Genomic DNA, 12,864 nt, shown 5'->3' on the forward strand with positions numbered 1-12,864 from the left:
CCTCAGCCGAGAATCCACTGATACACCTATAATGAACAGTTACGCATACAAAACACCAGATAAAGAAAAAAAAAAGCAAATATGAGTCATTTTTCATTTCACTTCTTGTATTTCAATGTTTTATTAATTTAAATAATTTAAAATGGACATAAAATATCCAGCCAACAGTCTGCACAATGACAGGAGTTTCAGGGGCACCTTTTCCATCCAAATTAACACAGTGCTTCAGTGTGTTTCCTTGGGAAATGTAGGCCCCGCATGCATTTAGAACAGAGAGAAAACCTGCCCAGGAAACCCCGCCAGTGCAACGGGTCAAGAGACAAATTCTATCAAACGTGAAAGTTTTCCGACAGATGTCTTCTCAGGTACCCACATGGCTGGTCGGACAGCTGGGTATTTGAGAGCACAAACTGCTTTGTAGGGAAACAGGGGTAGTTTAAACGAGTCACACCACTGTATGGTTAATACAGAGAATAAATGATTCATTTGTTTTTTTATTTATAAAGTAGTCTGGCAGCCTACCCTGTTCCCTTTAAGCCACTGATCTAGGTCTTCACACACAACCACAAGACAGCTGAATATGGACATGTCAATTCTAAACAACTTTTGAAAATACTGGACAGTGAAACAATTTTAGAAAAACTTAAAAAGGGGCTGAGATTCCATGAAAAACAAAACAGATCTTTTATCCAAATGCTAACTCTTTCCATACCTTTACTTCATCCAGCTCATAATATGAAAAATACAATTTAAAAAGATGTTACCATTTTGCGTGATCTTTGACAACACTTCTCTCCCAATTGTGAACCCACCAACTCCTTGCATAATTGTTTAGCGACTTCTACCACTATTTCCTTTGAGCTCAATTTGAATACCTGACTTTAATGAAAGTAACATCCTGGTTTAGACTCATGAGTGAGCCTGGCTGAGCAGTACACAGTACCATCACAGCGGCATTTACCAAGAAACACTTTTAAAAAGAGCTGATATCAAGTCTGAGACAATAGTGGTTGTGTCTGATTACTGGACAGAAATTACAGGCCATATTTTGCACAGTGAAACCCATTCCCTGTATTATTCATTTATGCTAGGCCGAAGGCAAAATACAACACATAGCATGGTTTCCACATTGAAAGTGTTGTCTTTCCTTTAAAAAGAGGAACAGATATATTTTTCATCGTGTCTGTAGGTATGGAATTAATTAACAAACCTGTAATGCCAACAGGACAAAGTGGTGGCAAGACAGAAGGTAAGGTATGAGTACAAAGTGGACAGTCTGGATAGGTGGTAGAAAGAGTCAAAAAAAAAAAGGGAACAAAAACATCATCAGCACACTTCAATATTTATATTTACACTCTCGCGCACACACACACACACACACACACATACACACACACTGAGAATTTCGCTGAGGTATTAAAGTCGCCTCAATGCACGCTTTTTGTCTGCTTTCTTTTTCCCTGCTACATTATTAGTGCTACTACTACTGTTGCTATTGCTGGTGGTGGTACTGGCTCCGTTAGCTCCATTACCCAGAGCTGCTGGCACAGCTGCCGCACTGGGTCCTGCCCTCTTTGTGGGGTCACCTGCGTGTTTCTTCGGCTGTGGGCCGTCATTAGGGTCCTGAGGTGCCCCAGAGGTCCCGCCGGGCCCGCCCATGGCGTGGATCTCTGTGAGCAGACGAGCTCGGGACTCATATTCTGCATAGTCCTCTAACAGCAAGCGCCCGGCCTCTTCGTTCAGAGCCGACTCTGGATTCGGATGGATGAGAAGACACTTGATCGTCTGTGGGGAAATAAGGGAGATGGAAATGTAAAAACAGTGGAGGCAACACAGCCCACACTCAAAACATCAAAGACTGACGGTCCCTCTTACAAGTAAGACATGTCGGAGGCCGAGTTCTGCCTTCCAGTCCCTCTTCAACACGTTGACACAGATCTCTCCCTTGTGACCCACGTTGGGGTGAAAAATCTTGGTCAGGAAATACCCCTTGGGTGGAACCGCAGGGAAGTCCTTCCCGAGGACCAGGCGCATTCGGAAAACGCCACCAGCAAACGGAGTTCCCTCTGTCAAAGCATAAAGAATTAATCTCATGAACAGTATGTCCTCACTCGCCCCATAAAAAGAAAGAGGGTCATAGAGCGGCAACTGAGTCAACTAACAAAAACACAGAAAATGTTACATCCAAGTCAGCCACTGATCAGCTAGTTCAAACTCTGTGTCTTCATCATAATCAGTCTAGGTTATGAAGAAAAATGTCACATACACTAATGAATATATGACATAATGAAATCTAATGAAAATGACGACTGAAGGAAGCATTATGTCAGTTTTGGATGCTGTCTGTTTGCTTAATATCTGATAAAAATCTGATATAAATAGTACGAGTACCTAATAAATCAAACTGATGCACAAAGTTGCTCTGTTGAGGAGGGAACTATATGCCGACAAGTGTCTGGCTCTTCAAGGACTACTTTACAATAACAAGGTCTGAAGCAATGAGCTCATAGTGACACGGTAGCATGAACAGTGTTGGCTTTGTGGTTTAAGTGGATGAGCTGTCTCAGATGTAATTAAAAAAACCATCTACAAAATCCAGAAATAGATCCTTTACACAATAATGTACATTTTTTAAGACCCATGGAGAAGAATAATTTCCACTTTGTAAAACAGATGCATTAATGTACATCTTAAGGAGTTGTTTGCCTGATGAGTAAATTATGCAAAAAAAAAAAAAGTAGTTCAGTGAAGCTGGTGGCAGAGCTTACTATTTAACTGTGGATAGTTAACCACCGACTACCTTCACATAGTGGAGCAGACAACTGTGACATCTTAGTCATCATAAGCGAGAGAGGTAAACAGAGGCAAGAGCTGTTATTACCTTAAGATGATGATAAAAGGTTGGTCATCGAGTGAAACCTCTTTTCACTGGCAAATAGTTATCAAGCTGTTTTACTGAATGTGTAGTGGTTGGGCAGCTGACATACTGTAGGAAGCAAGTATGACGCGAAAAACTGGCATCATAAAAGCCAAAGAGGTCATAGGAAATTGTACAATTAGTTACCTAAGAGTGGATGTGATAAAAATTATTATATACCTTAACAAAATGTATGCCAGCTTATTCTAGCTTTTTTAAATTCAGATTCAAAGTGTATGGTCTACTAGAATAATGTGATTGTTACCTGTTGTTTGAATGCCCGATCAATAGAAGGCAATATACATGTTCTGTAACTCTATTTAACCAGGGTTTTATGGAGAAGTGAGACAATATATAATGCTGAGTCTCGTGGATAGACAGAAACAGATCTCTGTACTGAATATACTGTTACGGGTATTAACAGCATATTCAGCATCATGCAACCATTTCTTACTTTAAGAACGCACACACAGCGAGGTGCAGACCGCTGTGAGCTTCAATGGAAAAAATAAAAAATTAGTTGTGTGACATGTTTTAATTTTCAAGAGTTTCATGACCAATGTGACACCATATAGCAATCCTTACCCGGTCCTTCAATGGACGTATGCAGTTCAGTAATGTCTTCTTCACTTGGGTAAATCTTGATACCTTCAGGTGGGTCTGCTGCTAAAGCTGAAACCTCTTTGTAGACCAAGCGAAGAACATGAGGAGGCAAATTCTCCACATTGGAGTTCTGTGACAGAGATAGAGAGATGGTTGAGTCGATTTGGGTTGCACATAATGTACAAACACAGGCCTACTGCGAAGGGGAAATCTCAGTTAGGTGTATTATGACAATGTCAAGAGAAACGGTCATGCTGTTTTTCTGACGCAATAACTTAGTGACTGAAGGAAGGACAGGAGGTTCACAGCTGAATGTACCTATATGTCTGTAAACTGTATCTTATATACTGATAACGGCTTAAACAGACTTTTCTAAACTGCCAATATTTTACCAGCATATCACCTTAATACCAAAAACATATACAATGCAAGCAAGTATTATGGTTGTATTTTCTTAGCATATGCAACCCGTTTTGCACCTGCATTTTGACATTCTCTACAGAGAAGATACCATATTAACTTGAGATTTACAAACACTAGTATCAGTTTAAATAAGCTATATTAATGCATATAGTCATTGGCTGCGTTCCTAATTGGGATGCCTTGCACGCTTTCGCTAATATCAATACATTGTGTGAACATTAAAACAAACCAACGCAATATTTCTGATGAAGTCTAAACACATAACTACTCGGTTTCAGATAATAAAAGACAAACATGAACCATCACTAAAGGTTCAGCGTGCAAGAGACAAAACCAACAACATAATCGATTATGACTTTATATCTTTCTGTTCCTCATGTTCACACACACACACACACACACACACACACACACACACACACACACACACGCCGTGGTTTTCTGTGTTAGGTTGCTCTTCATCAGTTATTGCTCTTCATTACATGTTCATAACCATCAACATAACCTTGACGAATAAGAAACATTGAGCTGTTTTGGGTGAGCAATAAAATAAGTTTACCCCACGTAGTAATCCTTAAAAAAAAAAAAAAAAGTCAAACTATTTATGTAACGTAATCTTATCTGGCGCTGACACAACCCCGACAGCCAGGTAACATTAGTATAAAGATAACTGTGCGGTGATTGCAGCCTCCATTCAGTCGATAGTTAACTTTAACGTTAGCGTTTCATTACCTTTAGCGGTAACGTTACTAGCCTAGCCTCAGTCTTATAACATGTTAAAGCTGTTCGGTGGTTTTAAAATGTGCGATACACTATCTATTATGAACAGTTTATTTATTAAATTACACAAATTTAAATGACGGTTCTTAATTAACGCCAGGGACTCCAGCAAGTAGACACAACCCGAATTAAAAGCTCGACGGCTGGCGACGGCTAAACGTCGGATCAAGCTAGCAGCTACTGCCGCTAGCTCTTAGCAATAAGCTCGGCCATCCGACTTACCATCTTCAAAAAGAGTTCTGCTAGGATGGTGGATGTCTGCCTGGTTTCAGATATGAGGAGACTTTTCCGTAATGTGTGAAAAAATATCTTTGATGAAAACTTAGCCGGGTCTTAACTGGTTACTGTTCTTTTCTTCTTTTCGTTGACACAGGAACAAAAATACGATCCTCAGTTTAACCTACAACCACAGACCAATGGGCATCTCAGTGACATGAGACGTCATAAACCTTGAGCCAATGATGAGACGGTGTTGTCGTTGCGTCACAGTTGAGCGGCCAATCAGCCTCACGGAATTGAAAATATGACTGATGCTCGTCAGCCATTGGTCCGTTTGAAAAACTCATATCCTCCCCGAACAATACTGAGAATATAAATCTGTTAAATGAAATACAACCTCACACGAGTCAGGAGAGAAAGTCTCACTGTTTCATATAGAAAGAGAAGCTGGTGGAGGGAGAACATTGCCTGTAAGGGAGCAATTGATTAACAGGGTGGGACTGATACACGGACAACTGAATCAAAAATATCAGCCCACCTCAAACTATGAAAATTAAAAGTTTGACCAGGAAAGCAGCAAAAGCAGACACAGTTCATATTAGTAAAGATAAAGGCAGGCATTTACAGGACACACACTGGTTTATAACAACAAACATTATGTATATAATGTTGTGTAGGCAGAACGTTTTTTTGCCAATAACCAAAATTGTTAAACATCATAAAACCCACTCACAACAGTAACATATAACAACTGTGCAAAATGTAAACATATATATCTATGATATGAACTGGCCACTTTTCACAACCTGAATTCTGTTATTTTCTATTGTGGTCGTGGATGTTGGGTAGCAAGATGCAGGAGTTGAGTTGACCAACTCAAATAAAACATCATCATCACAAAAAAAACAAGACAAACATCTAAAAAGCAGTAGAAATACATTTCCATAATATAGTGAAATTTGTTTTGTTCTAGATGTCCCTGAAAACATCTGCCTCCTTTGTCATGACTTTACAACAATACACACAAATAAGATACAAGATACAGCTAAAAGTATTCATTCTGAAGAGCATTTCTGCACATAAAAGTCTGTGAAAGTGATAACACCTGCAAATTAGTAGTCCCAACACTTCCAGACCTGGATTATAAATGTATTTTAATTCACAATCCTGGCAGTCAATCACTGTAACTTTAGAATATTTCAGATGGATCCTGATGGTCAAGAGTCATGGAACATATTGCATCTCATTTTCTCTCCCACCAATACCTTATAGCTTCTGTCAGAAATAATCTGTATTTCCAAAATCCTGAATCTGAATATGTGCATTTATTACTTTATTACACACATTTGATATGCACATACAACGTCTGATCTTTATCTTCACAAATATCTCCAGAAGTGGATCCAAATTATCAATAAGATACTTATTTAACTCTTTTCTCATGTGGTCAAAATCTTAAAATCTGTCAGAGCATATTTTAATTTGTATATTTTGTCTTATATGTATTGTAGTTGTTTTATGTAATAACATACTTTATCTTTAAGACAGAGTATTTATTTTATATTATTTAGGTAGAGGTAATCAGCTCTTTTGTGACTTTGTTTCTCCATCTGCACATTAATTTATGCTTTATGCTGAGTACCTTAGTCATAATAATAATAATAATACATCCAGAGTTAGTTTGTTGTGATATTTTAAAGCCCTTTATTGTAAAAAATTACAGTGAAGCAGTCACTGGCAATGAAAATCTTCTCAATCTCATGTATTAAAAGAATCAGATCAATTAATCGATCTAAGACACAAACAACTGCAGCAGCTAAAATATATAGAACACAATACAATATAATATAAAAGGTGACAACTGTGGTGAGTAATAGTAAAATGTATGTACTGTATTTTAAACAGTCTGTACACTTACATATTAAATTAAATGCATAATGAAAAGAGGTTGTAGGATATAAAGGTACTGTGATGGATAAACAGCTCATAAACTATATAATGCATATATATAAACTGAGATGTAAACAAGCTGGTACGGCAGAAGCAGTAAGAAACATTAGCAGCATAAAACTTTAATTATAAGTAGATTCCCTTTTACGAGCCTGGTGTAGGCCACACAAATAACACCAACAACAACTGTAAGCAGCTCCATCATCAGTCCCCAGGCTCGGCAGTAGGGGGCGCTTCAACCTCACGTCCACAGTCTGAGCCCTGACAGCCCGGCGGGGGGGGCGGGGGGGGCGTCAGTGTGCGGATCCACGGACATAAGTTCCCTGTAACGTTTATTTTATCGTGTATTATCTTATTTATCTGAATGAGTAAAACAGAATCACAACCAGACGGACAAAAGCGACGGATCTTCCAGCGGCCGCTGTGAATACCGTGAATGGGGCGTGAGCCACCACAACAACAACAACAACAACAACAACAACAACAAAACACACAACAACAACGGATCTGCTTCCGGTTTCTGGATGTAGCTGTCAGACTCCAGCATTTTTATTTAACGGGGAAATCGCTTCATCAGCAGGTCGGTAGCTTCGTTTGGCTTTTGTTGATTAATAATACTTCACTTTGCCGTTGTTAGGCCAACTGCTAGCAACCGGAACCAGTCGGCGCTAGCACTTTTTGTTTTTAGCCGCTCCGTTACGGTAAGCTAACCACTTTCTTTAAGTTACAGTTAGCCCGAGCTAGCTCCCACTGTTTACCCTGATAACGTTTTACTTCCTCTCTCTCTCTCTCTCTCTCTGTGTGTGTGTGTGTGTGTGTGTGTGTGTGTGTGTGTGTGTGTGTGTGTGTGTGTGTGTGTGTGTGGTAAAAAGCCTTAGCATGAGCGAAGGAGAAGTGTTTCACGAGAAGCAACGGTTGGAGCTGTGCGCCATTCACGCACTCAACAACGTCCTCCAGGAGCGGGTGTTCACCAAGGAGACAGCCGACGACATCTGCAAACGGTAGGGCAACGACGTGACAACGTGTCGGTGTGTCACAGGGAGTGAGAGACATCAGCCAGTAATAATAATATGTGTGTCCTCTGACAGTATACTGGCCCCCCTAGCCCCAGTTTGTGGTGCATCCAATCCATACGTTACTCCATAATTTGGTTACATAGCATTATCTTCTCTATCTGAACGTTTTAGGGGTTGTTTTTCTTTGCTATCATGCAGCAGGTTTGCTTTTTGGGGACCCCACATGTGTCTGCTTTGTGTCCAGAATGATAAAATGTCTGCTGGAGCTGAAACCCAGTGTTTAAAATCCAGTATTTCCACAGACTCTTCAGAGAGGAGTCTTGGTTTTTCCACAGGGAAACATTTTATGACACCGGTTGGGCTGTGGGTTCATTAAAAAACAGGGTTCCCACATGTCCTGCAAAACCTGGACATTTAAAGACTAGTTTTCCAGTTATGGAAAGACCTGGAAATTGATTCAAATGATCAAATATCCTGGAAATAATCTATGTTTTGGGAATTTTTTTGAAATTGTATTTTAGCCCCTCACTCAGATTAACTACGTAAAACCTGGGTTCAAGGAAAACTGTAATAAGAATAGTGGGAAGCAAGTGTCCCATAAATGCTGACCATCTACCTGTAATGAACCCAAGTCACTCATCATGAAAAAAGGAGGTCAATACCAGGCCGACTGGTAAATTATATGACCGTTTGTGAGCAAGTGCTGTTCTGTGTCAAGAAAACTCCTGGAAAATGGTTCCTTAAGAATAGTGGGAACATGAACATCTAACCTGCTGCTTGATAAGTGGTGAAAAAGAAAAAATCCTCTAAAGGTTCGCACACAGGCAGGGAACACCATGTGATTGAATTATGGATTAGCGGGGGTGTTCAGGTTGTTCTCCACACCATTGATGTATAAAGGAGAACTGAATACAACTCTGGGGATCCATTCTGTCCTATGAAAGTTGCTCAGTGGTGCACTTAGACTGTGTAAATAAAAATGGAGGTAATCTCTGTGCCGTCAGCCATAGGTTTCTGAAGATCCGTTGTGAAGCTCAGGGTTTGCATCTTGGCAGTCCTTCCTTTACCGGCTCCTGGCTAATCCAAAAATGGGCAAAGAGAAGGAGCTGAGGCGGGCAGAATGAAGCCTGGTGACTGAAAACAGCTGCATATGACAGCACCCACCTGACACTCAAAGTGCCCTTCAATATATTTAACTTTAAGCCTTTATATAATTTAAATGGGTGAGTTATATAAAACTTAACCCCCCAACAGTTGTCATGGACAGGAAATGTAGCTATAGAGACCAAAACAGTTTTTTGTACCAGGCAATAAATGTGTTTATTTCTGCTGTAGAGGTGGGTATTTGCCAGCCACAGAGGTCGACGCTTGGTGGCAGTTGGGGCCAAGCCAAACAACCCACTTCCTTGTGTAAAACAAATTGCCCCAAATAAATGCAAACTGCGCATAGACGCAGGTGTTATCTGCAAAATAATCACTGGGATAATAATAAGGTGATTTGTATAATATACTGTGTAACAAAAAAAAAATTCAGTTCTGTTCAAAAATTTTATTTGTTTGTCGTCCGGCGTAACAAAAGTCTCTCCACGCTTTGCTCTTAATGTTGTTACAAAAGTGAGACGTTTCTGGATCGTATTTAACAAATATGTTATAGGATCATCCTGGAAGCACACATCACTGCCTTCTGCTTCTGGGGCTAAAAGTGTTTAATTTAATTAATTACACAGTTTGGCCACTATGTCAAATGGCTTCCTGTGGGCTTGGTGCATGCTCTGACCTAGTGTGAGATATAACAGTAATGCGGTTCAACTGTGTGTCAGATAAAAAGCTTTTCACTAACTAATGTTTAAACAAGGAATGCAAATTAAAACTTAAACTATTGTGTTCTGTCCCATTGCTTCTGACAATATAGTTAAGTTTCCACAACAAAAGCCATTGTATGTAGTGTGGCTATTGTTTACGACGCCTTTTACTAATTTAATTGTCCAGATGAGTCATGCTCTGGGTAGCTTATGACCTTAACTGAAGAATTTCTTGCGGGAAACCCTGTGACTTTATTGACTCACAGAAACCTTTGTCCTGGTTGTTATGAACAAATATGTTTTATTCAAATGAAGGGCAGTTCTGAAAACAAATGCAGCTGTATTCCAGTTGAATCACTGTGGACATTAGACATTTACACCCAGAGTGTAGATATATTCATACAGAAAAGAGAGCCAGCAAAACCTCAGGACGATTGCCAACAGTCCTGGCAAGAGGAGGCCTTCCTGCTAATAGCCAAACTTAAAACTGAGCTGTACCAAATTAAAGGTGGATTTTCCCTTTAAAATTCTCTCCCTCTCTGTAGGCTGGCTCCACAGTGTGTGGTGAACCCTCACCGCTCAGTGTTAGGCACGGGAAACTATGACGTCAACGTCATCATGGCGGCACTACAGAGCAGGGAACTGGCTGCAGTGTGGTGGGACAAACGCAGGTGAGTGAGACACACTTAAGAAATTTCAAGCGTCACTACAGTAGCATGTGTTACTGAAACCTGAGAAGTAAGAAGCAGTCAATCCCAAAACACACATTTCCGGTCTTGTTTTTTTAGTTTTTAAGTGCATTTCTCTGATTACAATGGGGAAAAAAGCAAAAGATGAATAAGTTTGTTTGGAGTTTGATGTTTAAAAAGCTATTCAGAATGTCTCCAAGCATCAGCTCTGGATAAGCAGTAGACCATAATACTTGACCATCATGCAGCGTAACCTCATGGCATGTTGCACTGTAAACAAGAGGCGTGACTCACTTTTTACTCACACTCAGTTTAACCAGCTCCAGCTGCATGTTAAAATTAGGATTTTATTTGGGAAAATTTAGGAAGTCAGTAATTGCAGCAGAAGTAGGCGAGTCAGGTTGAGGTCAAACGCTTAGTCTTATGCAACAGTTCGTAGTAAACTAAGAATATCTCTAATATCTCTAATACAGGACGGTTCAGAGCCTTTGCATGTCAAAGGTCCAGGGTTTTATTCTCAATGTCCCATCACGAGTATCTCTGGGGATCGTGTCCCTCCCACTCCGGCGGCGGCACTGGCTCGCAGTTCGGCAAGTTAACGGACAGTACTACAACCTTGACTCCAAACTGAAGAGTCCTGTCTGTATTGGGGGAGAAGCAGAACTACGGTAAGAATCTACATTTGCATCTTTCATTTGCATCTTTAAAACGTTTCCAGACAAGTAATCTCTGTGTGTGTTCTGAGTTACATCAAAACTTGGCGTTTGTGTGCTGTTTGAACTCTGTCTCAGTGAGTGAGTCATCCCATATGAGTGGTCACATGGGGCTTACCTCACTGTTTGTTTGTGTTAGAAAGCACTCTAGTAATCTGCCCACTGTCTGTGTCCAGACTTTTTCTAACATATTCTCTTCTGTCATCCCTTGTTTCTCTTCCAGCACATTTCTCGGTGAACAGCTTTCTCAGGACGTGGCAGAGATGCTCCTGGTTGTCCGGCGGGAGGTGGAGGAGGACGGTTCATGGCTGAACTCTGACAACCCCAAGAAGTGATGTCTGGACTTATCTTTTACATAGCATGGAGAAAAATAACCACCTCTGGGAAAATGACAGTTTTTTTTTTTAAAGAAAAACAAGCACCTCATTACAGAAAAATCTTCAGGGAATGCACTAAAATACATTTAATATCTACACACAGACACACAGAGGAAATTCCAAAGAGAAGCAGAGACCGGCGTTTTACTCATGAAATGGAAAAACTGTTTTGATTGTAAAAGCTATTACTCTGACGTGACCCATGTATCAGCATTGTCCTGCTCTTGGTACCTTTGTTTTAACACTGGGAAGGTGCATCTAAGCTAACAAAGTCTGAGGCAAATGTTGGTCTAGTTTGGTGATACTTGAGTTCTGACATATGACTGAGCTTTCACTGTTTGGTGGTAGGAAAATTGCAGTGTTTGTGCACAAAAAGCCATCTGCAATAAGGATAACTGGACTACATTGATTACTAAAATATGATGAAAAATGAATTTGCCATGTAAGGTATCATCGTCTTAGACCTTTTACGACTCAGTCGCTAAAATGAGATCATGTACTGTACGTACAAGATGGGCGTGTCAAAATCGATAAGCTATTAAGCAGCAGCTGAGTGCACCACCTCTTCCCAAGACGTTTTGTTGTAAACCTTCTATGCACTGCAGAGTTAGATTTGCTGGCACAGTTTGTCTTTGTGTGCTTATACAGGCACGGGTACGGTGACGGCATCACCCAGTGAGGCTTTGAAGGACTACCAGTGTCTTTTGCATGTTTTTATCCATTTACTAGACATGCGTGCCACGTTTTTTTTGATTTTTCGTGTTTTTGTTCTTCTCCAAGCAGCCTTTGTTTTTCCTTTCATGTAGCTCCAGCATAAAACAAACTTGCAGAGATTTGAAATGTGGTTGAGATCAATAATCCATCAGATTGTCAGCCTCCTTTTTGCTTTTGTTGTGTTATTGATGTGTGATAATGCAGCTGAATGTGCGCGGTAATGAAGCTTTGACAAAATGAAACGAGACGTGACTTTGATTAAGATGGATTATCCATCTCAACCCAGGCTTCAAGTCTCTACAGGTTGAGTTTCACGCATCTCTGCCACGAATGAAAGCCAGTGGTTGTGTGGAAGTTGGGAAGATTGCTTTATTTGAGACCTAAAAGGAAAGGTTGCAGACATATGAAGTACACTATTTCTTGATTTAGTTTAGTAAATGAGTCAAACATGCAAAAAACACTGGTTCTGTGACTGTATGTAACCTTTATGTTTGTATTTTGTCTCTCCTATTGATCTATGCATATCCAAAAGAATAGGAGGACTGTCTCTGGTACACACTAGTGAATAAGTTACACATACACCTAAGCTCAGAGGTTCATATTATTGAAGCTTATTTATATTAAATGTTGACCTCCTGTTTTAAGTATGAACCTATTGTAA

General features: G+C 40.1%; 2 protein-coding genes across 3 annotated transcripts; one reads left to right on the plus strand and one right to left on the minus strand.

The window, feature by feature from the left end:
- Positions 1 to 89: 89 nt before the first annotated feature.
- Positions 90 to 5,137, minus strand: ube2s (ubiquitin-conjugating enzyme E2S). Its single transcript, XM_051407114.1, has 4 exons — positions 4,946 to 5,137; positions 3,503 to 3,650; positions 1,876 to 2,066; positions 90 to 1,785 (listed from the first exon to the last, which is right to left on the minus strand). The coding sequence occupies exons 1-4, from the start codon at positions 4,946 to 4,948 to the stop codon at positions 1,417 to 1,419; spliced, it is 711 nt and encodes a 236-aa protein (XP_051263074.1). The 5' UTR covers positions 4,949 to 5,137; the 3' UTR covers positions 90 to 1,416.
- Positions 5,138 to 7,158: 2,021 nt separating this feature from the next.
- Positions 7,159 to 12,854, plus strand: josd2 (Josephin domain containing 2). 2 transcript variants are annotated; one of them, XM_051405457.1, is made up of 5 exons: positions 7,159 to 7,593; positions 7,765 to 7,893; positions 10,256 to 10,381; positions 10,873 to 11,067; positions 11,336 to 12,854. In XM_051405457.1, the coding sequence occupies exons 2-5, from the start codon at positions 7,772 to 7,774 to the stop codon at positions 11,445 to 11,447; spliced, it is 555 nt and encodes a 184-aa protein (XP_051261417.1). In that variant the 5' UTR covers positions 7,159 to 7,593; positions 7,765 to 7,771; the 3' UTR covers positions 11,448 to 12,854. The 2 variants fall into 2 exon arrangements, with proteins under 2 accessions (XP_051261417.1, XP_051261416.1); XM_051405456.1 differs by having other exon boundaries at positions 7,160 to 7,472.
- Positions 12,855 to 12,864: the final 10 nt, after the last annotated feature.

The sequence above is a fragment of the Dicentrarchus labrax genome, unplaced genomic scaffold (assembly GCF_905237075.1).
Source record: "Dicentrarchus labrax unplaced genomic scaffold, dlabrax2021, whole genome shotgun sequence".
Lineage (NCBI taxonomy): Eukaryota > Metazoa > Chordata > Actinopteri > Moronidae > Dicentrarchus > Dicentrarchus labrax.

Excerpts from the sequence above, each read along its gene's own strand:
- ube2s (XM_051407114.1), bottom strand. Across the intron at positions 2,067-3,502 it reads TACGTCCATTGAAGGACCGG|AGGGAACTCCGTTTGCTGGT; the intron begins GTAAGGATTGCT and ends ATGCTTTGACAG. Across the intron at positions 1,786-1,875 it reads GCCTCCGACATGTCTTACTT|ACGATCAAGTGTCTTCTCAT; the intron begins GTAAGAGGGACC and ends ATTTCCCCACAG.
- josd2 (XM_051405457.1), top strand. The coding sequence starts at position 7,772 with ATGAGCGAAGGAGAAGTGTTTCACGAGAAGCAACGGTTGGAGCTGTGC. Across the intron at positions 10,382-10,872 it reads GTGTGGTGGGACAAACGCAG|GACGGTTCAGAGCCTTTGCA; the intron begins GTGAGTGAGACA and ends TCTCTAATACAG. Across the intron at positions 11,068-11,335 it reads GGGGGAGAAGCAGAACTACG|CACATTTCTCGGTGAACAGC; the intron begins GTAAGAATCTAC and ends TTTCTCTTCCAG.